Here is a 27893-nt window from a genome sequence, read left to right as displayed (position 1 = left end):
GAAGGAGTCAGATCAAAGGAGCTTCCTTTGCTTTATATGCCTCTTAAAGGCGTAGTGTCCTTCCGTTGAGTGGTGCTTGTGGCACCTTGCTGCAGCTGACTGACTTGTATCATCCACACTGTCTTACGCAGGCTCTTTAGATTAGGAGGAAGGAGCTACCTTTTACCACGTGGTGATAGCATGGCAGCTGAGGCACTTAGCTGTTGGTGTTACCCTTCCCTAGTAACCAACAGCCTGCCAGTGGGGCAAACTGGGAAGAATGTATTAGGTTCTAAAATTCAAGAGCTGATTTGAAAATATAAAACCCAAACAATGGGGTTTTACTCCAGTGGAGCTTCCCCTAGTCAAACAGTGTGACTAATAATATTCCCTTAGCCAGTCAAAGTTCCTGGACTTGAGTTCGGTTGTTGAGAAGCAACCACATAATCATTAGGCCAGCTGACCCCCAGCCCGGATACAAGGAACTGCAGAAATGAGAGAAGTGGGTAGGGATGGTAGTGACAGGAGAGCATCCCTGTACTCTGGCTGTCTTAGGCAATTGCACTTGAGTATAATCCTCCCTAAGTCTAGATCTTCATTGGAAACAGTTAAAAAAGATGTCCTGGAATTTTACAGCTAGTGAGTAATGTCAAATTAGACAGTAACACTTTCCTGTTGTTTTCATTCTTTACCTGTTAAGAGAACTTCATTTAAAATGGGGGAAGTTCGTAGGTTTGGATTTGTTATTGTATAAACAAACATGGTAGAATCTAGGGTCTCGCTGCAAAAACAGGCTAATGCAGTCTTAAGGTTGTAGTCCTTGACTTTCAAAAGTGACTTGTCATTCTGAGTGCCTAGCATGAGAAGACTTAAAAGAGCCTGATGTTTAGAGAGTGGATGCTGAGCTTTCAAGTTGGGGGCCCAAAAGTTGCAGTTCCCAAATTACTAGTCACTTTTGAAAATGTTGGCAATATATTTAAACACACAAGTCTGGAAACGAAAGGGTTAAATTCTAACTTTACACCTGTGTTAACAGTCTAGGACAATTTCAATGGGGCTACTCCTGCAGGAGTTAGGGTGGCAGAATCAGCCCCTGACTTGTTCAGTGCTGCCAGGAATGTTTTCCCCAGCAAAAGGTTCTGCAGAGAAGGTATGGTACAATCTACCTTTATAAGCACAGTAACAGATAGCCACTGGTTTCTGAATATAACTGCGGCTTAGTGGGCCCATTGAAGGGATTTTTAGCAGCAATCTCTGCAGCTTTTTTACATGCTGACAAAAAACCCCAAAGCTTTCCTAATGAAGTATTGTGGTGGTAGGATGCGTGTGTTCTTATTGCTTCTGTACTTCCTTTCAAGCTACAAATCCTGAGGATCCAAAACCCAGCTTATGGCAGCGGCTGCCTTGGCCTTCTCCATTCAGGTAAACCTTTATTAGATATTTGTATGTGTGAAAGTCAGTTGTTCTGGTGATACCACAAATATGTGCTCCACTGTACTTTAGCTAATACAGTTGAAAGACAAAGAAGTTTCTCAACCTGATGTTTGGCCTAGTGAGCAAAATAAATGGGATCAAAACCTAGCACAGTTTGGGGGTTTATGTTAAATTCTGCCCTAAGGCCGAGAATCTCAACAGTATTTAGGTGCCTAACTCATTGATTTCAACTCCTATTGGGAGGAGTTAGGTGCCTAAATACCTCTGAGGATCTGGGCCTGAGGTAGTGCCTATGCAAACCAAATTGTCACTCAGGTCGAAGTGAGAGAAGTTGCGCATTCTCCTTTTACTGCATGTGCTAGGTATACCTTTTGTTCCAGCACTCTGGAGCCAGAAATAATGCTTTAGAATCCCATTCCCATCACTGCTTATGAATTGCTCATGCAAGAAAAATGTATTTTTTGTTTAATCTCATTTTTTTATTTCAGGGTAATTGTCCTGGATCAGAGCAGCGCACCTAAGTGATCAAAGTCGATAGCATATAAACCTTCAATAAGTTGTTTGACATCTTCCTATTTCTGTGATGTGCAATGCTGTTCACCAAATAAGCAGTCTTATGGTTCTCAGACTTCCTTTAATTGTAACAATCGATACAAAGAGACTGAATGGTTTGCTCTCCAAGTACATCTGGTATATTAAGTTTTGGTTCATTTTTATTTAGCAATCGCTTATAAATGAGAGGCAGCACTCTGAATTATGCTGTAAAATGGAATTGTTTTCCAAATATAACTGTGCCTGTTAAGCCTTCTACAGCTTTGTTTTCTCCCTAGCATGCACACTCACTTTCATAAGTTAAAGCATTTCTTGCTCTGTTGCATTATGCAGTTTTCGTTATTGACAAAAATGAGTCTCTTTAAATTGCTGCTGCTGCTCTTGCTCTCCTTAGCTTTTCAGTGCCAGGGAGTGGAACATGGTGTTACAGCCCACGTGTGCATTGCTTCGTTTGCTCATTAGATGTGACAAGGTAATTTCTTGTTTTCTCATTTCGTGGAATTCTTGTGACATAAATTGAACTGACTGAAATGATTTAGAGGATTTATCTTTGTGCAAAAGTGAATGAGAAAAAGTGAGTACTATGAAGGCAGCATAACATACATTTCTAGCTTCAGGCAGCGATGTGTGAATAACTGGTTGATAGTGTCAAGACCTCTCTTATTTAATCAAACCATGCCTCTGATGGGCCTGATCCAAAGCCTATCCAAAAGAAGAGTCCCATTGATTTAATTGGACTTCCAACCAGGTCCTAAATGGGCACAAGTACTTTAGAATTGAATATCTGTTCTACAGCACTGTGTTGGTTCAGTAACCCTGTGAAGTTTAGAGCTGCTGCTGGTCACTTCGGCATACATATTGTGCCACTTTGTGTTGGGTTTTTAGCTGCACATGCTGTTATTGTGCACTTCATGAGTCTGTCTCTCTCTCTCTTCTCTAATTTTTTATGGTGAGATATTATGCATGCCTGTAGCCGTTACATGGGTTTACTTATCTGAATGTTAACAATACTAATAAAAGTCTTCTGAGTTTAGCATGCTGCAATGTGGTATTTCTTGCTACTATTTACTGCCTTATATAAATGTATTTCTGTTTTAGATCATACATTTGGCTAATTTTTTCCAAATCTGCATCCTGAAGTTTGTTGTAGGCACAATTCCATGTTTCACTCGGTGGTGCTCAGTGCACTGCATGCGGGGTGGAGATTTCACTTGAACTCTTGTGCATTACATAATTATTTTTTCATCAAAGTTTTCTGTGGTAGGATTTTATTTTCTGCAGATAGGCTCATTTTATTAGCTTTTTTACAAACACTGCAGTTTTCTATGTCTACATTCTGTGCCTTTGCCCCAGGCAGGGGGACTCTGGACTTGGGATAGTGTTGCTGGTGCAAGACTTGGTATGTGTCTACATGGGACTGTGGAAGGCATCATAATATGTTGCAATCTGCCACAGGATCACGAATGGACAGTAGTGACAAATGGACACAAAGGCTCCTACCCTAAATGCAGTGTGAAATCCTGTCGTTGGTGGGTTGTACCCACTCCTGACAGATATCAGTGGGTATTTGTCTCTCTTACTCTTTGACAGCACGTGCATAAATTGCCATGCCAATAAAGCCTCACTGAATTGAACTGAAGTTGTGAAAGGCAAAAAAAAAAAATAATAATAATAATAAAAAATGGGGGCGTGAACCAGAATTGGCTACTAGATCTGTATGCAGCAGGAATCCAATGGCCCCAAATACCCTGGAACCAGCAGTTTATGTCCATTGCCCTCCTCCAATGCTGAGCAGTAGCCTTGCTGGACTCGCTGTATATACCCCTGGGTCCCAGAGTGCTGTATTGGGGCTGAGCATTCCATCCCATGAGCTGATGTTTGACTGCATTTTTCCATCTTCCCAGCCTTTTTATTCAGGCTTCATTCCCTTTCTGAAGAGTAGGTCATACACTATAGAGATAAACATTATCTTATCTGACATAGTATTGCAAATCCAGGATAATCTTACCTTTGAAGGGCAAGTATTATAGCTTCTGGCTTCTATTTCAGTATATATTAAAAATGCGTGAAGTACTGAATTTCCTTATTTTCCCTATGTTTTCACCTGATGAAGCAAATAATATCTGGTGATTTAGCTATTTGGGAATGGGTCTGCATATGACCATCATCTATTTGCTTCTTCTCTGTCTGAGAGACTAAAGAGACATGAAGCCCCATTGTTTCTATAGATCCCCTGGCTACTGACCAACAGCAGGAGCTTTATCGGCAAATTCAGAAGGAATTAAGTCAAAATCTGCTCTCAGTTACGTGACTGCCACTCCCTGTTTTGGCCCACTGCCTACTCAGCTATTGGTCACAATATTAAAAAAGCAAGAGGGGAAAGGTGGACTTAACTAGGGAGAGGGAAGGATTGGTTAACACACAACTCTTTAACAATGTAAGATGCACTGGCAGTCTTTAAGATGCGTTTTGATATCTTTTTAAAAGAGATGCTCTAGCTCAAACTGAAATTATGGGCTTGTTGCAGAAATTATTGACTGGGCTCTTTGGCCTGTGTTATGTAGCAGGTCAGACTAGGTGATCATAATGGTGCTGCTGGCCTTAAAAATCTATGGAAACAGGTACCTGGCGACTTGGCAAAGGCATGCTGGTGAATAGACACATAGTGGCTGAGTACTTACTGACTTACCTGTAGGTTGGTACTGACATATGGGTTGAGTGAGTCAGGGAGAGTCGTGGGAGCTCAGCATTCCTGAATATCAGACCTGTAGACATGAAACCATTTCCTGAATGAGTTAGAATCAGGCAGAAATCCTGGGAGGTAACCCCCTCTTTGATTCTCAGCTCACAACCTTTTCATGGAGTTACCCAGGAATGGATGCCGAGCTCATGCTCAGAGACGGACTCTAGAACTGGGCAGTAGCTGCAGCTGGACTCTGAGACAAGAAGGAGCAATCCAGTCAGGCAACAGCATCTCAGCAGAAAGGTAAATAAACAAGAGAGAAACATTACCATTGTCTGTACATCAGTGTGAGTAGTTTAAGAGAAATCCTTGATGAGCTGGAATGCCTGTGATGGGGACAGGAGCTGACAGTATCTGAACTTTCTCAAACACAGTGGAATGAGTTTTATTGATGGAATATTGTAGCTCCTTGTTCTGTGCTATACAGAAAAGATGAATTAGGTCAAGTATGTGGGGGAGTAGGCTGTTCCATTGATTCACCCAAACTTCTGCTGCTGCCAGAAAGTCATGGAATCCGTGACTTCCGTGATCTCTGTGACAGACTGCAGCCTTATTTATTATTTGATTTTCCATAATGCCTAGGAGCCCCTAGTCATGAACCAAGACCCCCATTGTGCTAGGGGCTGTACAAAACAGAGCTAAAAGATAGTCCTTGCTCCAAAGATGTTATAGTCTAAGTTCATATTAACTGCTCAGTGGCCCACTCAAACGAGCCATGTTTATAGAGAGCAGCTTATACTATCCCCTCTGATGATAATATCAGAACAGTGGGTTGATCTTAAATCACCATGTAGGTTACAATATCTAGACAACAGCATGCTGAGTAACTGAGTCTGTGTCTATACTTAAAATGCTACAGCAGCACAGCTGCAGTGCTTCAGTGTAGACATTCACTACAGCAATGGGAGGCATTCTTCCGTCACAGTAGTTAATCCACCTCCCCAAGAGGCAGTAGCTAGGTCAATGGAAGAATTCTTCTGGCAGCCTAGCACCTTCTACACCATGGGCTTAACTACGTCATCCATGGGTGTGGATTTTTCAGTGTAGACCAGCCCTAAGTTACTTTTAGTTCCAGCCTTTCATTTTACCTGCAGTGCTGTTCGGAAGTTTACTTAATTATTAAACCAGCGGGTCTCATTTAACTTTGCAACTTTTGCCAATTTCATTCTCAATTTATTGCTAATTGAGAGATTTCACATGTAATTAATTTGATTGATTAAAGTTCAACAGCTGTAAATAAAAATGGGTAACGTATCAGATGGGAGAAAAATAAGTGACTGGTGGCATTTCTGAATGTTAGAGCTGCATAGAATTACAGCTGAATTGCAAAATAATTAATTGATTCAAGATAACTCCTGTTACATGATTATGTCCCGCATGATCTTGTCAATGTAACTTGCTCTCTCTTGTCACTTAATATCAAGCAGTAGGGGTTCAGGTGCACACATAAACTGACTTTAATGGGAAAAGCTGGCTCCTTTTGTGTCTCAACTGCCACCTAAAACAAAATGATGATATTCTTATTTATGATTTGTATTACAGTAGCATCTCCGGGCTCCTACTGAGATTGAGCACATACTAAGAGACAGCGTTTGCCCCAAAGCATTTGCAGTCTAAATAATTGTTTGGCTTAAGACAGTTTAATAGGAATACATTTGTCTATAAAGCATTTAAAAATACTGCATGCTTTCCTCTCCCAACAGCACTGCAATATTCTATAGCAATGGTCCAGAACTTGATATCAGAGGGTTAAAGGGGTGCAGGGTATTAGTGTACAATCCTGTGGTTATTCTGAATCAGAGAGGCATTTTGTTGCATAATGGCCTCTTTTAACAAGCAAAAAAGTGTTTTCTTCTGAAAATGGCAGGTTTCTAAACCATTCTTCTTTATTCCTTTGACCTGAGGATTTTTTAAGTTTACAATATCTCTCACTCTGCTTCCAGAGAGGGCACTTATAAAGTAGCCCCAGTGATGAGTAACTTCCTTGTTTGCTTCTGAAAGTCCATAGTACCTGACAGGCCCCATTTAGTGATCTGACCCATTTATTTTTCAGTGCTGCATATATGAATGACATTATACAGATGGAGGCCTGGTGTGCTGGAGGTGTATATCTAAATCATCACAATTATGATGGCCAAACCTCTCCATGTGGTAAGAGCTTGCTCATGAGAACATGCCCTTCTAATGCAGTGTGGCTCATGGAGTTCCAGAGCATGTTCCCCTGTTGCCTTTTTCTTCAGTGCCTAAGTGCAATCTGCAGATAACCTACTGGTCTGAGCGTGCTGTGCTCTATCATGATTCAAGAAGCCTGGCAGATGGAGTACTGTCTGTGTGGACCTGTCCTGTCATCTGTCATGGCTGCAGCTTCATCTCATAGATGAGAGTAGCTCCATCTCATAGACAAGCTGCACCCCCTCAGGCTTCTTGCAAATGGCCAATGTGGCCCATGACTGGATGAAGTTTGGGTGCCTGTAATTCATATAAACATCAATGGGAAGACCTGGGTCTGTGAATGGGAGAATAGGCCCCATTGTAAGATGGTACAAATGGTTGTGGTGTGTACTGTTAACCAGTCTTTCTAAGAGCTGCATATTTGTCTGGCTCTGCACTCTTTAGCATCCGTGGGATTGTTCACAGCTTCTGGAAAATAATTCCAGGATTCCTTTTTGAGAAGATCCTTTGTTTTCATGGTGCAGTATGAACAGCATTAGTGTTATGTATGCCAGGACTGACAAAGAGCTCTTTGGTCATCTAGTCCAAGCCCAGCCCTGTGTAGAGAAGGATTTGCCTGTACACTATCCCTCCAAGCATTCTAATTTCCTTCTGAGTGCCTCACTTCAATGGGAGTTAGGGACCTAAATACCTCTGAGGATCTAGAACCCATGTGTTATGTACTGTGATGGATCTTCAGAAGAAGGATGAAGGATGTAACCTTTGTGAAAAATCCCCCTGACTAAAGTCCATTTCCTAGAGGAGATATGGTTTAAATTAGCACATTCTGATCAGCATTTATCTCAATGTTTTTCAGATTCTGGAACCAGTTTGAGAACATATAAAATATTTGCCAGCACTAAACTGGGTTCACAAGCTCTCACCCAATTAGATTAACATAAGAAAGATGAACTATAATGAGACAGATCTCAGATGGTGTAAATTGGCATAGCTCCATCTGGGTCAAGTGTTTCATTAAGACCTTTGGTGTAACTCAAAGTGTCCTTTGATTTCACGGGAGCTATGATAAATTACACCAGCAGAGGACCTGGCCCAGTGTTTCATTCAGGAGTTATTTGGATTGAATTTGACATACCTGCATAGGTAAATGTGGGCATATGGATGTGTGTGGATATAGATATATATTTGTGTGTGTGTGTGCAAGCGCATAATATCACAAATACATATCTAGTATATGCATGGAGTAGCATCATTTTTGCTTTGTTGCAAGGGTTAGCTAGCATGGCCATAATATTGTAGAAGGTCTCCAGTTAAGCAAAAGGCATGTGATAACCAGAGTCCCCCAGAATGAAGCAAAGCAAGAAAAAGCAAATGATCTAATGGTGGCATCAAAGAGGGTATGAACCCAACTACCGCTTGCACTTGTTACCTCATTGCTCTTTGTTCCCTACCTGTATTCACTAAGGAGAAGGGAAACACAGCTTTGGGTGCAGTTGGCATTCATTATAATACGTCACGACAATAGAAATAATTTTTCCTTCCTAAAGCTTTTAAAGAGGTTAAAAAAAATCACATTTCATAATAATCTGTGCACCTCGAGAGAGGCTTAGCAGTTGCCATTGTAGATGCTTATTATCAGCAGATTTGGAATTACTAATAATGGGGTAAGAGCCATTTAATTGTGTGAACCTATACATGCAGTTACCCTCTGACTCCTTCATTTATGTGTTCTAACATCAAAGGCCACAGTTAGAAGGTCATGGAAGAGAAGGTCAGTGATCTTCTTGTCAGGAAAAACCATAATGACATGACACAGAAAGGAAATTCCTTTGAGAGCAGGGGTAACATTTTTCAAATGTGACTGAGGAGCCTAAGGCCTATTTTCAGAAGTGATCTTAGGCACTTTGGGCCAGATTTTCAGAGATTTTTAGGTGGCTAAAGATGCAGATAGGTGTCTAGTGGTATTTGGGAGCTAGGCACCTGGGTGCTTTTGAAAATTCCTACTTGCATTTTAGATGCCTAAATACCTTTAAAAATCAGACCCTTATTCAGTGGGACTTAGGATCCTAAGTCACTTAAGCACGTTGGAAAATGTTACACTAGTGCTTGCAATGTTCTCGAGCCACTAGATGTAATGAAGGAGGTCAAGTAATGGTTATTGGAGGAAAAATCGCATCCGTTTAATGTTGTTGAATTTCTCCCTATTCATGTTGTGCATCTTTTGCTTTCTGCTGTTGTCTCAGCCTTTATGGCCCCGGTGGCTTTATTGTGTTTTTTTTGTTACATGACACAGAATCTTTTACAGGCTTTGTTTCACCTTTATTGCAAAATCAATGACTCTAAGGCCTTTCCTGATTGCCTCAGCTATAAATGAAATACAAATCTGCTGGGCTTCAGGCCCCTTGTTTTTGCCTTATTGATCTTCTCCTTTGTCTCAGTGAGTGTGGCATTTTTCATGTGAAATAAAACTCCAGTTGTGGTCACTGGAGGTTACACCCTGCTGTCTGTTGGGGCCCTTTGCTAATTGCTTATTTGCTAATTGACTGCCCATGACAAGGAGACAGTGGTATTTAAATGTCTGGATGTTTATTAACCCAATCCACTTGAACACACCTGTTAAATTTTCATTGGTTCACAGCCTGTCTTGAAGTTACACAAAAGGATCAACCAACACAAATCCTACTGTGTCTATAAAATAATGTGTATTGAAAATGTGTAGGGCTCTCTCCTGTTTTGCTCTGTGCAGTGAAATATATATTTAAATGAAATGAAGCCTATGCTTTTCCTAATGGGATTACTACTGCAGAAGTGCTCTTTTGGGCTTTAAAGCTGGTAGTTTAATTATTCCTTGGCCTAGTAAAAGGTCCCCCATTATCATGCTTTAGCACTTCCCCCAGGGGGTAAGGAACTAGGAATGGGGGCTATTCCCATTGGGAGTGTAAACTGTTCTCTCTGATGTTTACTCTCTAATATGGTTGCTTTCCTGCCATTGAAGGGAATGTGTTTTACCTTCTATCTAAGTTTGCAGTGACAGGGCAGGGTACAGTGAATATTATTGGGAGCTCTAAGAAGAAATTTTTTTATTACTTTCTGGTGTATATTTGGGCTGTTAGAAAATAGCCAGCCTCTTTGCTCCTCTTTGTGTTTATGCCAAATGAAACTGAGACGAATGTATGGAGCCGGCAGCTGCCATTCCTCCATGCAGGAATTGAAGCATCTGCACTGTTTACGATGGAGTCACCTTATTTCCGCATCCCTCCAAGGCTGATGAGATGCCTTTGGGGGCACCAGGCATAGCAGGAGAGGTTTCCTGTATCCCTGACGGGTTGCGATTGCAGCACATCATTTTCAGCAGGCAGTCCCGGAACTAATTGGGGAAAGCACATGTGTTACAGGAAAATTCACTAGATAAGAGAAGGCAGGCTGCTAAACACACCTCTCCTGGGTCCCTTTATGCCAAACTACTATACCAGGTTTTGCTTTACCCAGATGCTGTAACCTGTGAGTTGGTGGTGCTCCTGTGAGATGCAGCCTGGATGCTTTTGGCACACATATAAGAACTGCTGTATTGGCTCAGACCAATGGCCCATTTAGCCCAGTATTCTGTGTCCAACGGTGGCCAGTACCAGAGCTTCAGGGGGAATGTACAGAACAGGGCAATGCTGGAGAGATCCACCCTCGTCTCCCCCTCACCCGGCTTCAGGCAGTCAGGGTTGCCCTGAGCATGGGGTTGTGTGTCCCGGCCCATCCTGGCTAATAGCCATTGATGGATCTACCTTCCATGAATTTATCTAGTTCTTTTTTGAACCCAGCTGTATTTTTGGCCATCACAACATCCCATGGCAATGCGTTCCACAGGTTAATTGTGCATTGTGTGAAAAAATACTTCCTCTTGTTTGTATTGAATTTAATTTCATCAGATGACACCTGGTTTTTTAATTGTGGGAAAGGGGAAATAACAGTTCTCTATTCACTTTTTCCACACCATTCTTGATTTTATAATCTGCATTACATTGTAGATAGTAAACCTCCAAGGCAGGGGCTATGTGGACAATACCTAGCCCAGCGTGGAATGCAAATAATAATGTTGGGGTCAGACTGGTTAGTGCCTGATCCTGCTCTTTGCAGGCACTGGCAACTGATTGATAAACGTCTGTCTGTTTGTTGTGCAAGCTCAATCAGGCAATTCATGATCCAAAATTTAGTCAGTCGCCCCTACAAAATAATGGGTATGCAAAAGGATCGCTGGTTAAGGCCAGGTTGAAAATCAAGCTCCATCTCAATTTTATACCTTAGCCTTGCCTATTGTAAAGAAGCAATCAGTGGGATCTAGCATTTGACAGGAATCCCAATAGGATAGATATGCTATGCTATATTAGAATGCCCCATTACTGCTATTCCACTTCATTCCTATAAGCCCCTAGCTCTGTGAAGGCTCGTTTTCAATTGCTCTCTGACAATCTTCATGCTCTCACCTGTTTGTTCATGAAGATGTAGATAATTGGGTTGTAAACTGTGGCTGTTTTGGAGAAGTATGAAGGCAGTGATGCTAGAGTTGGTTGGATGGGAATGTCTTTGTTTGTGGCAACCACCATGGCAAAGGTGGAATAGGGCAGCCAGCAGATAAGAAAGGCCATCACCATAGCAATCACCATTTGTGTCACCTTCCTCTCGGCTCGCTGACTTGTCTCAGATTCTTTTTGTTGTGCTGCAACCTACAGGCAATGTAAGGGAAACAGCCTGCACTTTAATATGCCACTGCCTAATTCTATAGAAAATACTGATGTCCTATAAAATGGCATAGGCTGAGGGAAAATTTGCTGGACAGATGGGTATGTGGTACACTTGTTAGCCACATGATCCTCCCTTCCTGTTTAGTTGCCTGTTTGTAGTGTAGAGATCAACCTTAACATCACACAAACAGCCATGAAAAATTACACTGAAAACCTGCGCTTGCAATGGTGTCAGCAGTACATGTGACTGTTCAGACTGAAATGTCTTTGTACTTACAGCTCGTAGTGTCATCAGCAGATTTGTATAGGAGAAGAGGATCAGACTGAGAGGAATAATGAAACAGGTAATAAACAAAGTCATGATGTAGCTGCTGTTGTTGCTGCCTCCGGTGTACCAGTTGGGACCACAGGAGGTTCTCAGACCTAGAACAATGAGATTTTAAACAATGCTAGGACAATCCTGAAGCATGATCAGGGACTTCAGTGGGAAAGGCACAAAGAGCAAATACCATCTACTGTTCTTGCTGAATTGTGCCTGTTTTCCGAGAGCAGCTCTCCAAATTCCAGCCAAATTACACGAACAACACTGGCATCAGCCATGATGATTTCTGGCTGGCAGTACCATTATTATTAATTTACAAACAAACCACAATGAGTCATAATAATAAAATTAAAGTAAATTTCTAAATGAACGGGTTTTTAATAGGCTTGTTCTGTGTTTTAGCCATTTTGCTGAGCTACTCTGGGTGCAGTGACTGTAGTCAGCGACAGCACTCTGCTGCTCCTCTGTTCATCAGATGTTGTGTTAAGCATATGCATAATAAGAAAATAGATGTTCTGCAGTTTATTGTAATAAGCAGCTAACTTTTAAAGAGTGACATGTGAAAGGAAACCCTGTAATTAATGAGAAAACAAGGAGTCTTAGCACTTGGAGAACAAAGACAGCCACACAGTCAAAGACAGCTGTAAAATCATTGTGGTCTCTCCCCAAATATGTCATACTTAAAAAAAAAATTCCACCAATGACTGAAGAAAAAACTGTGCCCATCAGCCATTGCTGAAGCTACAGACTTGAATGCTTCCTTTGAAGAATGTGACACTCATACCTTCCGGCACATAGCTGCTCCAGCCTAACATTGGTGGGGCTGTCCAGAGAAGTGACCAAATCCAGGTGAACGCACAGCCCATCACTGCATGTTTGTGGTGAAATCGGAAATCTCCCATGGGTTTGCAGATGACGATATACCTTTCAAAGGCCAGGATCGCCAAGGACCAAAGCCCCACAATGCCTGAGAGAGATCACTAATGGTTAGTATGTGTGGAATAAATTTCAAATTGCTGTGCTATTAAATAATCTAGCAGCTTTCTGTGCTTAACTGCTAAATCTGAAGTGCCAGGTTTTCCTGAGCTATATTACTTTGTCCATGTAAGGACAGCTCCATAGAATGAGCTATATTCCAAGCAGCTGTCTTGCAGGTGCTTGAAATAGAGATTTCAAGCAAGCGGGCAAAACCAGCAGGGAAAAAATCTTTCACAATAACATCGTATTTTGATTACCATAAGAACGGCCACACTGGGTCAGACCAAAGGTCCATCTAGCCCAGTATCTGGTCTTCCGACAGTGGCCAATGCCAGGTGCCCCAGAGGGAATGAACAAAACAGGTAATCATCTAGTGATCCATCTCCTGTCGCCCATTCCCAGCTTCTGGCAAACAGAGGCTAGTGGCACCATCCATGCCCATCTTGGCTAATAGCCATTGATGGACCTATCCTACATGAATTTATCTAGTTTTATCTATAGTCTTATTCTTATTTATTTTATGATTGCACCCAGTACCCCCAGCGTTTCTTGTTTATTTAACTCTCTATTAATTAATCTGGGGGTGTCTGAAAGGATACACTGTATTTCCTACAGTTTCCATTTTTAAAGGCTGTTTTCACATTTCTCAATGGAGTTTAGCTAGGATGCCTTAACAGATATCAATACCATGTATGGTACTCTGTTTGATTCGCCAGCTGCAGGAGTGTCTGAAATGCAATTTCTCCACTGGAGTGTTTCCATCATGACACTGGAATTGGTGAATCATGTTCCTGATGCTCATAAAAATATTTTTAAAAATTGATATAAAAGAGCTGCAGAGTGGAATGGCATCAGGGCAAATGCCATGCATCCTGTTTCAGTGCCCCTTGCCCACACAGACACACCTCTGCTGGCCACTGATTGTTCCCAGCAAAATGTATGAGAGCTTGTGTCTTCATTTTTATACCAGTATCATCACCAAAAACCTGACCATTCTGCCTTGTTAGCCCATGAACATCCAACCTAGCAGCTTGGGCAGCAGTAAGTGATGCAATCACGACATATAGCATTATGATAAATTACATGTGATATAAAAACGTTCTATTTCTTCCTTTCCTGTTTTAAGCAAGACCAAACCTGAGGCTCTGCTCAACCAGTGTGTTCTGAACTCCCCAGGTGAGTAAGCACTTGCTCTCCCATTCCATGCCTGTGAGCGTGTGGAATGATAACATGAATGATGCCCTGTCTTTGTTCTATGGTTTGAGAAGAGGCAAGGAGACATTTGATGCCAAGGACAGCTAATGAGCCATAGTTGCTATGTCATAGTCTCTACTCTTAGACCAGCTTTAGATCGAGTGCAGTTGCATGAGCAGAAGACAGAGAAAGAGACTAGCCAGCTGATTTCTGTAAACGTCCTTACCTGTTAAAGAGACCATGAAGCCTTCAAACTTGCACACCCTTTTGCCGAGCACAAAGAAGCCATTGATGTTATTCGAGAAACTGATAGTGCTTCCAAAGAAAGTCACCAGCAGATCAGCCACAGCCAGATTCACCAGGATGTAGTTCAGTGGGGATCTGAGTTTCTTGTACTTGATGGAAACCACAATGACCAAACCATTCACAAAGGAGGCAGAAAACACTACGATGCCCATGAGCACAGCCACCGATGTGTAGATGCTTCTGGGTGCTAGGTGAGGCCACTGTGGACCATCAAAGGCGCTGGGAGTTCCATGTTGCAGAGGAACCTGAGAAGTGTTTGAAACATACATTTCTCTTCAAGGGGATGAACAACTTACACCCACAAAGACAAAGCAGGTGACCTACCTGAAAGGACAGTGGACTCTCTTTATAAAACCAGGGGCTTAGGGACCCCAAAGAGGATCTGTAGATTAAAAAGGCTTAAGGTGTTTTAATACAGAGTTTTTATAATCAGCTCTTTAATCATAAGGGGATAGAGAGTCACTCACAATCTGATGGCTGAAAGCTACATCATTTAAATCAGTAGATTCTGATTGTGCTTTTTCTAGTAATGTAGTTAAATGGCTGCAGACACATTTTTATAAACACAGCCTTTTTAGAGCCTAATCCCCACCAATGTCATATATGAGTTTCCTGGAATAGAAATGATCACAATCTCTTGTGTGCTTATGGTCAGTGTTGTATTTCACTTGCATGTCAATCAGGGGTTGGGCTCTGAATGCAGGGATTGAAATACATGAATTCTGGTAATATTATTATTGTTAATTTGTATTGACAGTAGCACCTAATAGGCCAGGGCCACATTGAGCTGGGTGCAATACAGACATATCACAAAGAGCGGACCAGCCCCAAAGAGTCTGCAATCTACGTATAAAACTGTAGACAACAGGTGGCTAAAACAACAGTTGTGGGGAATGAAGCAGTAGGAAACAGTGAGATTATACCAATCAGCATTAAGGGTCCCTCTAAGGGTGCAGGGAGCAGAATCGTCCTGGCTGTTGTAAGGCTGTGAATAAATACACTTGGTCTCTAATGAGAAAGACAGTGGAGTTTTTTTGCTTAAAGTGCTCGCAAGGAAATATGGTCTTGCTGACTGTGCACCAGTGGCTCTTTGTTAGGTGTTAAGTTAGGCTGGCGCACCCTGATGACCGCACAGAACACACGGTCATCAAGAAGGTCAGAGTTTCCTAAATGAAAGCACATCATCTTTCAATATATTGACCTGCAGTGGGCCCAAATGAGCTTCTGTGGTTTTGGCTCAGAGAGGCTCTCTGGCCTGCCTGTACTGCAACAGGGTAATTGTGATTCTAAAGGGGGCATCATGTTCTAACACAGGCCCTGGATTTTCCATTTCCTACCACTTGCCACCCCATCCCAAAATCAGAGGCCATGACTGCATTTGGCTCATTTGGGAATTGATGCCAGGAAGCCCCAAAATGTACTAACACTGGGGTGAATTCTTTTAAGGGGCCACCGTGGAAAGAAGCCGTTCAGCTCTTCTCTGGCTGAAAGGTCAGGCACAGAGAGCAGTTTATGGCTCATAAATATGGCCAAAATTGTAAACCAGGGAAGGGCTGGCTTCATAGCTTGGTAATAAACTAGCTGGGCACACAAGGCTGTCCCATATAGTTTGTGCTTTAGTTTGTGCCATTGCTTATGCAGACTCCTTTTTGTGTTTTTTTTTAATAGGGTTTTTGAGAACAGAGCCTGCTTCAGCTGCTGAGGGGTTTGCAGCTAAAGCAAACAACCTTGGTGTGTTTTGGATTGGAGTGTTCCTACTCTAGTGAGAGGAGTGTTAATAAGAGGTATGTGTGTGAGAGTCCAGCCTGAGAGAGAGAGAGAGCGCGCGAGAGCCCAAAGCAGGCCTGCTCACGCTAAGGTCAGTGGGGACCATCATAATAAGCTAGACCTCCTGCACATTGCAGGCCTCAGAACCTCACCCACTCATCCCTGTAATAGACTTCTAACTTCTGGCTGAGTTACTGTAGTCCGCAAGTGCTTGCCAGGAAATATGCTCTTGCTGACTGTGTATTTGTCTTTTAATACCAGTGTAGGTGTAAAATTAATGAGAGAGATAAATGAGGTTGGGTAAATCAGTTTTGCTATTCAGGAAGCTATGGATAGTGAAACACACACTAACCAACCCTTTGGTCTCGGTGGACCCAGTGCTCAAACTTGGGGCCTAGTTAGGTTTCTAAATGGCCACTAGCACTCTGTTTGCAACTGTAGATGTCTAACTTTACTGTTAGATGTTTCTCTGATGCTCATCACGGTAGTGTCTGAGCATCTCACACCTGTTACTGATCTTAGCCCCCAGCATTCCTGTGAAGAAAGGAACAATTGTCTCCATTTTACAGGGCAGGGAGGGTAACTGAGACACTGTGCTTAAGTGATGTGGCCAAGATCACACAGGAATGATTGTGACAGAACCAGGCAGCCAATCCACCTTGCTGAGTCCCAGTTCAGTGCCTTAATTAGACCATCTTCTCCTTTGTATCTCACAACTGTGCAATGTATAGTTTCCTTTGAAGCCCTTCAGTTTCTTCCTGACTGTATATTAAGGGCTAGTCTACACTGGCAATGCTAAAGTGCTGCCACAAGGAGCACGGATCCCAGCGCTGGGGCACTGTTTACACTGGCGCTTTACAGCGCTGCAACTTGCTGCACTCATGGCGGAGGGGTGTTTTTTCACATCCCTGAGCGAGAAAGTTGCAGCGCTGCTACTTGCCAGTGTATACAAGCCCTAACAAACAGCAAGGAAAGAACAGAGCAGAGGGCCCAATTCTGCACCCAAAGCTACCAAATGACGTAAATGGGAATTTTAGGTGGGTAAGGTTGCAGCACAATTGGGCCTTCAATGTTTTTAATAGAGGTCACAGGTTAGAACTGAATTGAAAAGAATATATATGAAATGCATTACCTAGACTGACATGGATACCACAAATCTAGGGAGCTGTTCTAATGATCTGATTAAAGTGAGATTTATTGTCTAAACCCGCTGGGGAGGAAAAGAGAGACAGAGCAGAATACAAGCTAAATGCAACGTGGCAGCATTAGTTGGGGAGGTTTTCAAAAGGAGCAACGTCTTCACTGACTTTGAATGGGATTTGTGCGCCTAAGTCCCTTGGGTACTATTGAAAACATCCTCCTTAGAGTTTGTTACTGTACTGTGAAAATGTCAATGGGCACGTGAAAAGATATCTGCAACATTAATGCTCCCCGCCCACTATTACGGAGTGTTCACTGCTATTATTACTTGTCTAGTACAGTTTTAAATATTTCAAGTGATGGGGCTTCTCCCACTTCCCCTTGGAGAGTTTTGCACAGTCAATGAGATCTTGATGTTAGGGTATTTTTTCTGCTATTGAGCCTAAATGTTCTCTTCTAGTGATTCCCCCCCTGAATTGCAAACCAGTCGTTGCACGGAGTCACAAACCTTGTATTTGAAATTGCAACCCCCCCCGCCACACACGCACACTTGGTGCTTCTATTGACTTTCTTCTGCAAAACAGGCTTGTAAAATGCCTGCAAATTATTCAGTGCCAAAGGCTGGTTTGAAAACATGGCTTTGTATAAATAATACCTCCATAGATCTCAACAGGTCAGTATCATTGTCCCTACTTTACAGTTGGGGATCCTGAGGCACAGATAGGGGAAGTGACTTTCCCAATATCAGCCTGTAGGTCGGTAGCAGAGACAGAAATAGAACCTAGGTCCCTTGAGTCTCATTCCAGTGCTTTATCCACTAGGCAACAGTGTCTCTAACTGCGTTAGCTCTATGGAAGGTAGGTAGAGTCTATTTCTTGAGTCTCTGTATGTTCACAAATCAACATTTTACATAGCTGAAAGGTCAGCTTCTGACTGCCTTGCACCCTCAAAGTCTCTGGTGGGGTTGAGTAGGCAGGGAATGCAGTACAGTGTACTTAGATTGTTTTCTCTTTGGGGTGGGGACCATCTTTTTGTTCTGTGCTTGTATAGCGCTTAGCACAGTGGGATCCAGGACTGGGGCTCCTACGTGCTACCACAATATCATTAATATTATTAATTAAGCCTTTTAAGTTCTGTCTACCCAGGAGCCAGATCCCCAGCAGGTGTAAATAGGTACAGTGCAATTACCTTGAGTGAAGCTACTTTGATTTACACAAACTGAGGATCTGGCAGATGGAGTTGTGATTGTGCAATGGAATTAAATATAATCTGATATTTTAAGGTGACTTTATCAAATTATTTGTGACATTTAATATGTAGCATCTTATTCACCAGTGTGACAGGTATGACACTGTGAAACAGGCACTCAGTAATTTTTTACATATGAAATATATTTTCAGTGGCTCTGATATACAGCAGGTAGTGCTGGTTCTGGGCACGCACGTTCTGTACTGGAAATATTAATTCTCGTGTGTGAATGAGCAAATACGAAACAGGAATAGGTTTGGGAACTTTGGTATATGGGAGCATTACCCAAAATGGACTGTAGGAGGGGAGATCTTGATTTGAATAGTATATGCCAAAGCCAATGCATAAGCATTCTTTATTTTAACTTTGTTAAAAAGACAAGTCAAACCTAGTACATTAAATACAATGCATGCTCTTCCCTACTTCATAAATTCAGTCCAAAAACCTTTGAAGTTACAACCAAATATTGATACAAACACAGAGGATTGCAATAAAAACGCCAGCCAACCAGTTTTACTATGCAAGTCAAGACCTAAGCATCTCCCCTATTCTCAGGAGAAACATGGAGGTCACAGAGAATAAGGGTGCAGGAGTATTAGACACAAGTAAGAAAATTACAAAAAACAACCTTCTCCTGCTGTATGTGGTAAATTTGTCCCAAGGTACTAGCTGGGGAATTCTAGTACATGAAGCTGTCCTTAGACCAAAACAGGTTTTGGATTAAAAGCTGAAAGGCAGACACTTTGGGTGGGGCAGATGGGAGGGGAAACAAGGTTTGGAGCAGTGTTAATGGCCATTCAGTCTGTCAGTTTTTAAAAACATACTTACTGCAAAATCCAGTAAATATCTGCATTATGGAGCTGACTATTGAATAGCTGAGAATCTGCTGTGGTTGGCTGGAAAATCACTAACTGTTAGAAACTGCAATGCATTTGGGGCAGCTGTGTAAACATAGACACTGAATTTTTTTGTTGTCATTTAGCTCATTTTAAACAATATCAAGAAAAACTTAATGCTCAGTTATTTCTTTGTCTATAGAGAGCATGAATACAGGAAGCAGTTAACAGTGCTGAGCATTACCACATAAACTTCTGATTTGCAACTGGAGCTGTTTTTTGTAAGAACACAATCACGCACTTTGCAACAAACGGAGGACAGCTAGCCAAGATGAGATAAGTGTCCAAATCTAGTATACATTTAGTTGCATATCCTGTATTAGGCTAGGCAGTTGATAAGTTGGTCCTATGTACACTGATGGGAAAACACATGCAGTTTGATATTTGGTAACAAAGAAGGACTCATGAGAAGGGACTCTTGGGAATATTCAGTAGGAGGTTTGAAATTCAAAGCTACTGCCTTCATTTTGAGATGCTGAATAAAAAAGGCTAGTATTGTTAAAGAGCCAGTGCTCCCTAAGCTAGATGCCACCCTTTAAATAGGATCTTCACCTCTGGTACCAATTTAGCTACTCACCGTCTTGAACTCTGAATATAAACCCTTGGCAAATAAAGTTAAATCTTCCAAATCTACAGAACTCAGCTGAAAGTGGAATTCCACAGGTAGCTGTAATCTCATCTTTTGGATAAAATGACTTTAGAAATATTTCCTTGCTCCTTTATGTAGCTTTTATTTGAACAGCAAATTCACAAATTTGTCACTGCATTCCTTGATGCATATTGGAAATATTATTTATCAATCATCTTAAGAGCCACAGAGCGTGTTGTACCATTTGGCTAAAAAAAACCCATGCACTGAAGCACTCCCAGAGTAGCCATATTCCTTTTAAAATGCCTCCCTGGTAATGTTACTAAATAACTCCTTTTAGTGACACTACTGGAAACCTCTGAACCCCACTCAGGGTTTTTCCACACAATTGTAGTGCTTTAAATTTTCAAAGCGATGTACAAACCTCACAAGGCCCCAGTGAGGTAGATAAATATCCCCGTTTTACAGATGGGGAAGCAGAGGCAGAGTGGCTGAGTGACTTTACCCAAGGCCACACAGCAAGCCACAGGCAGAGCTGAGATTAAAATGCAGATGTTCCAACTCCAGAAATAAATCCACTAGCTAGTTCTACTCTGGGTTTTAATTTTGCACCTTTGATTTCCCCCACTAGGAAATACCTCTTGTTGCTTAGTTCATCTGCTTCTGCTGCTTATCCCCCATGTGGATTCATAACCCTTTTTGAACCCAGCAGGTACTTGTAATGTCACAGAGAATATCTACTCTGAGTTTCTGTCAGGGGTCAGTATGCCTTGTAAAACAATCCTAAAGAAGCAAAACAATAGCATTTTTTCGTGATGCACTTGTAACATTCCAACATTGTCCCAATACAAATTGGAAGCCAGATCCTGCTCTTCACTCAGCTGACTTCAGTAGGATTACCACATGAGTAAAACAAGCAGGATTTGGCCCTTTGTTTTTACAACTGGCAAAAAACATTTTTTTCCAGGTAGAATCAGCTGCTGCTGAGCAATTTTTGCCCCTGAAGTGCTCTGAAAAGTTAAGATCATAAAAAAAAGTGCATAAAATCCTAAACGATTCGTCTAGCGCCTGTGAAAATTGACACAACCTCAAAGGAGGTGAAAGTCTGTGTCATGTTCATTGTCATTCCAGCATCTGAGAGTTTAAAATGCGGCATTGTGGACTGAGCGATAACTGTACAAATAGGGGGAGACTCAGAGCTGAACCTTTAGAATTCACCTTTTTTTTCCTTTTTATTTTGGGTTCTATTTATAAATATTAACAAATCCAACAAAAAGTACACATAGATAATACTGAAATACAAAATTGTTGTAGGATGCAGTTAAGGACAATTACTGCAGCCTTCACATTGTAGCAAAACATTGGTATCAAACATTTAACAAGTTCTTGCATGACAACCACCATCTTGCATGCAATTTATATATACAGCCCAGTTAAAAAAGACTTCAATACAAAATGAAAAAATGCACACATTATGTCCCACTCCACATTAGGCATAAACCAGTGTTATGGCAAAATATATGCTTAAACAAATGGTACTTTTAAAATAACTGACAAAAAGGGAGAGTCCCTATTATTCCTGGCCATTCTAAGAGCCTCATTATCAGAGCCCTTGAACACATGCAGCTCCCATGGACGCCAGTGAGAGCTGTGGGGGCTCAGCACTTCTGAAATCAAGCCCTAAATATCCTGCTATATTTTAAAGTGCTGGAAAAGTAACATACATGGGCAAGAGGGAATTGGTGAGATCATCTAACTTGACATACTGTTGGCATTCAAATAAAATTCATGCATATCTGCATAATTCACTACAAATATTACATTGTTAAAAAGACCCTAAGAAGGTTTTCCCATATCTAACAAGGTGTACTATTATTATAACTTTGAAAAATAAATGTAGGTCTAAACAGATCTGATTGTTGCCAAAAAGTGACCTTCAGCCCCAAAATACATGTTTATGAACTACTACGTAGTAGAGAGTAAAGACTTGAATGTAACTATGGACCTTTTCAATAACGCATGGGTTAAAGGCTTCTGAAAATTCTGACAACATGCAGCATTTTGCAGTTAGTTTAGCTCATTTGTGACTTCTTGTGTTTGCAGAAAAACCTGTGAACTGTCTTGGACAAGGTTAGGAAAATAGAACAGTGTGGTTAATGAAAGGAAGAGAGGAAACTTTGATCCAGTGTATGGTGTGACTGTGACAGAGTAGAGAATTTTGGTTTGGGAGCTATGTGTTTGGTAGCGGGAGAGATTCTAGAACCAACTTTTTATTAGATTGGATCACTCTCAATAACTCAGACTTGCAGTTGTCCCTTGCACATTCCACCAGGGATTGATTATGTTCCCACAAAACTACCAATGATGTCAGTGGGGCAAAATCAGGGCCTAAGTCTTTGGACACTGACTGAAGCCAGCCCAGATGCAAAGAACAGATTTGTAGAGGGGAATGGATAATTGGCCTACCTGGGGAGTTATATACACTGTTAAGAAGGCTGAATAAAGGAAGAGACAAAGCCAAATTCTCTGTCCCTAACACGTGTGCAATGCCCACTGGAGTCCATGAAGGTTGTGTGCATGTAATCAAAGGCAGAATTTGACCCATGGCACTTACTGTAGCATCAAATCTGCCTCCTCTTGCCCTTCTAGCTGGTGGCAAGTCTTTGGGGGTTCTGCTCATTCTCACTAACCTGAATGAAATGTCTGCACTAAAAGTAAAATCTGAAGGTAAGTTTCATTGAAAAATAGTCCTGTTCAAACCAGCTGTGTAGTTGACAGGAAGAAAGGCAGATTCATGGTTTCCTAAAAATAGCAGCTGCATGGAAGTGCTAGTGTGAAGTCCCACTGTCTGTAACAGAGCAAGAGTAAGTGCTGGAATGGAATGGTCTGTTGATTTTCTGATCTTTCTTAAATATCAAAACTTCTCTTAACAAATGTGAAGCCTTATATTATTCCTGGTGAGGCTGCAAGTGCCTACTGTATATAAGGAAGTATGTGTGTGTGTATATATATATATATATATATAGCCTTATATAGCTGCACAGCCCTTTTAGCATACTGGTATACTTCATATAGATTATCAGACAGGACAAGCATTACATTTCTGAAAGAAAAGCAAACAGTCCTCATCGATTATTGGAGAAGATGATCATTTCAAACCGTGATGTTTAAGTGCATTTCGACTGTTCGGGCCCAAACCACAGAAACTGACAACCAGAAATGTGGCACAGTCGCCTTAGTAAAACAGTTCCATTTAATAATGCTTTTTGCCCATAGTAGCTACACAAACAAAAAGTGATCCATTCATTTTGCAAGGCAGCAAGAAGATAATTCAGTATATCAAATAGTTAGTAAATAAGTCACAATTCTAGTGCATGCAGGCCATTTTTTCTCTCAATTGACCGTGTGTATGTGTGTGTTGGAGAGAGGGGGTGCTCAGAGACACCTGGGAGAAAACCCGAGGGGATCGCACCCACTGAACAGAGAAAATCAATTGTGTCTTGTTCAGTGGTATTTCCCTGCAGTCTGACCATCAGTTGGAATTTACCAAGCCACTCTTTCTTGCTGACTTAGTATCCTTTTAAATGTAGTAAGTAAACTAGAAGTCCAAAGGCATGAATTGTTCCTGGTTCTGGTTGTGAGAGAGAGAGAGCTGGGCTATCTTCAGGGTCCCGGGCCTGTCTTTAGGGTCAATCGCTGAGGATGGCCCCTGGCAGCTCGTTTGTTAGTGTGTGCCAGCGCTCTATTTTCTTGTCCTTGTTTTTCAGGCAATCAAACCAGTGCTTCAGCCGCTCACCTTTGGCATTAATTCCTAACACTACTCCACCTTAGCACAGAGAGAGAGACAGTCAGCTCATTCCACAGAGGTAAGCCAAGCTATGCCAGTAAAGACAGACAGAGAAGTCTGTTACTGACATTTGTTCAGCTATCCAGTGAGATATATGCAGTGTGACATTGCAAAGCTTTCCATGCTCCTTGGTAACTATTGGAAACAGTTGTTTAGAAGGGCAAGTGGCAAGGGAGTCCTCACTCTCACACACAGGTACATTTTCTTCCTTTTAGTGTGGGTGGATGGGTGGCGGCTGCTAGCGGGCACAATCACTGGGTAGATGAAAGCTTCCTGGCTAGATTATCCTGGCCCCACTCACTTGGAGCTGGGCGTGGAGGAAGGAGTACATCTTTCAAGCACGGCTAACGGGCTTGGCTCTGTCCCATACTGCCTTTATGGTGCTGCCCCCATCCTCTGAGTTTAATACTCTCGACAATGTCAAATTACAAGTGATTTGTTTGTCTAATTTGTTGCCCTAGAAGTATCCATCTTGATTTAACAGGTCTCTTAGCGTGGGGGGAGGGGTTGGGCTAGAATCTGACCAAGAAATGGAAAGCCAGTTAAATCACATGCCAAAGTATTCTATGCTCAGGGAAGCAAACATGGAAGCTGGAACAGCCTGTCCTTTTTTAAGGATGGCCCAGAGCGGGACTGCAAATGCCCCTCTCATTCCGAAGGCATAAGGAGGTAATGAATTCTCCTTGGCCATAAATCATTATGGCCACAAACAAAATGACCTCTAAATACTGCAAAGGTGGTTTGAAGCCTTTGCATTCAACAAAGACATATTAAGCCTCCACTTTCACTCGTCTCTGGCTTTCAGAAGAAAAGGCTTTGAAAATCAAGGTGGATGGAGACAGGCTCGTCCTACAGCAGAGTGGGAAGCCAGAGCTGAGCGTAAGGGCTTGTCTACATGAATGCTTAGTGCATGGGAATTACACCCGCCTGCCACACAAGTTCACTGGGGTACTTTAATCTACTCCCATTTCAAAGCAAGGTAGCAAAGTGCACAACAGAATTTATGTGTGTGGCAGCAGGGTGCATGTGGGCAGGCTAGTGTGCGACAGATTTCTACCCCCGCTTGCCATAAGCTAAGTGGTCATACAGACAAGCCCTTAGTTGATTTATGTTAAAGGGCACATGCCCAAAGCAGCTTTAAACTTACTTCAAGAGCATCTTACTTACCAATAAAATCATTTGATTTTCCAATGTCATAATCCCACACAGTGACTTCTAAGGTCTTCTTTGCTAGGTCACCATGCTTTATTTCATAACAAAATTCCTGTTGGGGAGAAGAGATCGAATTCAGGAGGCAACATGTCATCTCCAAAACCCTAGCTATGCTAGCGCAGTGCAGTGTGGTTTTACAGAGCATCCTCAATGCAGGATCAAAATGTTTCACAGGAAATGCTTGTAAGCTACAGCAACAAGGAAGGTTTGAAGGTGCTATTTAATAGGACTGACTGAGTGGCTTGCAGAGCATGTCAGCTGGATGGAACAGAGGAGCGGTAGGCCAGGAATAGAAGCAGTTGGCTCTGAGGAGCTAGTGCATAAAGAATTGCATCTACTTACTGGGATCACTGCATATGTCCCTTGGTGTCATTTGTTTTCTGGGCCAGGAAAATTCTCATTTAACAATGACTAAACATATGCAAAGGGAGGTGAATCATGAGCCAATGCTTATGCTCTGTGTCACGGGCAATTGAGGAGGAGAGGGCTTTAATTGTATATGACTAACGCTCATCGGCCATTCCAGGTGGTCCTACCATGGAGAGACCTAGCAAGTGGTGCACTGCAAGGTTTCTTTTTCACCTGCATTAACAGAAATAGGTGAATGAGAGAAAGGATTATCCAGTGGTTAGTGCACAAGCCTGGGACTTGGGAGACCTGGGTTCAATTTGCTGCTCTACTATAGCCTTCCTGCATGATCATGGGCAAGTCACTTAGGCCCTGACCCTGCTGTTAAACACCTAAATACCACTCAGGATCTGGGGCTCAGTTTCCAGCATGTAAAATGAAGATAGTAGCACTTCTCTACCTCACAGAAGTGAGGAGAATCAATCCATTAAAGATGGTTAGGTGCTCGGAGGTGATGGTGATGGAGGTGGGGCCATAGAAGTATCAAAGCAGATAAAGCAAATCCTGTGCACCCTGCTGCACCACAATGAGCCAGGCTAGATAACCACCCTCATCCTCACTGAGCTCTTGTGAAAAATACAACTGCATAAACCAGACTTGTGTCCACTTCCATAACTGAGATGGGGATAAGGTGCCTCTACACCAGACCCACTGGGGTGGCAGATGCAAGGATCCCAGCCAGGAGTGCCAGAGGAAGGGTGTTTATTCACTGCTCAGATTGCAATAGAAGTATTTAGTAAGGCAAGCAGAGGCAGAATATGATTGGATGTCCCGCAGCAGGGGAAACTGATGTGATTTATAGACCTATCCTCTTGATATGTGAGGCGCTCATCAGAGAGAGCAGCTATCAAATACAGTGTGGTGCAAAAGTACCTCATTGAATTCAGGATTTAGTGTTTTCTTTTTCACTGCAGTCTTGTGCTTTGATTTCTTGTCCTCATCTGGTTTCAAGTAGCTGTAATTATAATAAAGACCTTGATCAGAACACACAGCCATCTAGCTGACAGTCAGAATCTCTTTTTTACAAGTTTGACCTAAGTTGTTCCCACAATCAGTTGAATTGTATTCCCAGCTTTGCTGGTGACTCACTGTGTGACCACAGGTAAACTACTGGCCTGCCTTGAGCTATGGCTTCCTGTTTTGTAAAACGGTGGTATTATTTTTTACCTACCGTGGTTAACGTTCTTTGAGATCCTTGAGTGAAAGTCATTGCAGCGGTGGAAAGTAGCCAGTGCAGCAGTGGAAAGTAGTACATTGGCCTCTGGCGTTAAAAAGAGGCACTGCTTCAACTCAGCTGAGCAGCTGTTCAGATTCTACTATACACCTTCTCATAGTGCAATGGTTATACCACACTCCAGTCCCTAGAGGCCACTAGAACTGCATGCACAGCACAAGTGTGCTCTGAATAATTCCTGCCTCCAGAAATGCTGGCTTAAATCCTAGGTAGCCATGCATCAAAGACTCTAAAGTAGAGTACCAGTCCACGTCCAGTGGCACAAATCTAGATCCTTGCTGAGATACAAAGAACATTTATGAATGAGAGAGATTAGACATCAGTACTGCCATCCCCAAGCATTCAAAAATCTTGAGTTGGGTTCCCAGAGTCCCAGTTCAGTGCTCTGTCCTGCTGCCTTCTAAAGGTCATGTTGCCTTCTAAAGAAATACTCACTTTAAAAAACCCCACATTTATGCCTGAACCATATTTTACCTACGAATGTTACAAGCATCCCCTCAACTCAAAGAGGGCAGCAGGAACAAATATACTGGACAGCACTTTGCATGTAGCCAATTTGCTCTGCTGTTTACATGCGTGTTTCACACAGCAAAGAAAAATAAAATCATACGGGAAGAAGATGTTGAGCCTGAAATCTTCTAAGATTCACAAAGAGTTAAACGTAGTTAAAGTTGACACTGCGCCTTTAAAAATCAGTTCTGTTTTCCTCTCATGTTTTCTGTATCTCACTCAGATTTAGGATTTATGCATGAAAACAGCATACTTTTCTAACGGCTCCTGCTTCTTAGTCATGCCCTGAAGCCATAATCTACTGTTTGTGTTAGCACAATAGGCAACTGCCAAAATGACTGTGTGGTAATAAACAGGGACTTATGTTACTTTGGAGAATATGCAGCCAAAGCTGATGCGCACTTAAAAAAAAAAATGCAAGGATTTATTTTTATGAAAAACACTCCATTCATAAAAAGCAATTAAGTAAAAAGCAGAAAACATATTGCACAGAAATGTGATTGATTGCTGTGTTAACACCATTACCAAAGCAACACTTGAGGATGCTCTATTCTCATGGTAGATTAATTCTATTTCAAAACGGGGGTTGTCCAAAAGAAGAGCTTCATTCCAGTGCCTAGAGTGGCGTT

The 27893-nt window shown here is 42.0% G+C and overlaps 3 protein-coding genes across 3 annotated transcripts in view; 1 reads left to right on the top strand and 2 right to left on the bottom strand.

The window, feature by feature from the left end:
* TEX14 (testis expressed 14, intercellular bridge forming factor) overlaps window positions 1–2009 on the top strand; it is a 71220-nt gene extending 69211 nt beyond the window's left edge. Inside the window, exons 30-31 of the mRNA XM_074974499.1 lie at window positions 1338–1401; window positions 1902–2009. Of these exons, the coding sequence (XP_074830600.1) occupies window positions 1338–1401; window positions 1902–1938 (101 nt within the window). The 3' untranslated portion in view covers window positions 1939–2009. The remainder of the gene's footprint in view (window positions 1–1337; window positions 1402–1901) is intronic.
* Window positions 2010–9084: 7075 nt separating this feature from the next.
* On the bottom strand, window positions 9085–14729 carry LOC142000343 (pinopsin-like). Its single transcript, XM_074974549.1, has 5 exons — window positions 14334–14729; window positions 12720–12902; window positions 11891–12036; window positions 11356–11595; window positions 9085–10247 (listed from the first exon to the last, which is right to left on the bottom strand). The coding sequence occupies exons 1-5, from the start codon at window positions 14680–14682 to the stop codon at window positions 10107–10109; spliced, it is 1059 nt and encodes a 352-aa protein (XP_074830650.1). The 5' UTR covers window positions 14683–14729; the 3' UTR covers window positions 9085–10106.
* A 4207-nt stretch (window positions 14730–18936) lies between these two features.
* Window positions 18937–27893, bottom strand: part of DOC2B (double C2 domain beta) — a 129756-nt gene continuing 120799 nt past the window's right edge. Inside the window, exons 7-9 of the mRNA XM_074974548.1 lie at window positions 26394–26475; window positions 25068–25164; window positions 18937–23879 (exon numbers count right to left, since the gene is read on the bottom strand). Coding sequence (XP_074830649.1) covers window positions 23743–23879; window positions 25068–25164; window positions 26394–26475 — 316 coding nt within the window. The 3' untranslated portion in view covers window positions 18937–23742. The remainder of the gene's footprint in view (window positions 23880–25067; window positions 25165–26393; window positions 26476–27893) is intronic.

The sequence above is a fragment of the Natator depressus genome, chromosome 17 (genome assembly GCF_965152275.1).
Source record: "Natator depressus isolate rNatDep1 chromosome 17, rNatDep2.hap1, whole genome shotgun sequence".
NCBI lineage: Eukaryota > Metazoa > Chordata > Testudines > Cheloniidae > Natator > Natator depressus.
This window is presented reverse-complemented; position numbering and strand designations above follow the sequence as displayed.

Excerpts from the sequence above, each read along its gene's own strand:
- LOC142000343 (XM_074974549.1), bottom strand. The coding sequence starts at position 14,682 with ATGTATGTTTCAAACACTTCTCAGGTTCCTCTGCAACATGGAACTCCC. Across the intron at positions 12,037-12,719 it reads GAGCAGCTATGTGCCGGAAG|GTCTGAGAACCTCCTGTGGT; the intron begins GTATGAGTGTCA and ends TCATTGTTCTAG. Across the intron at positions 10,248-11,355 it reads ACATCTTCATGAACAAACAG|TTCCGGGACTGCCTGCTGAA; the intron begins GTGAGAGCATGA and ends TTCCCCAATTAG.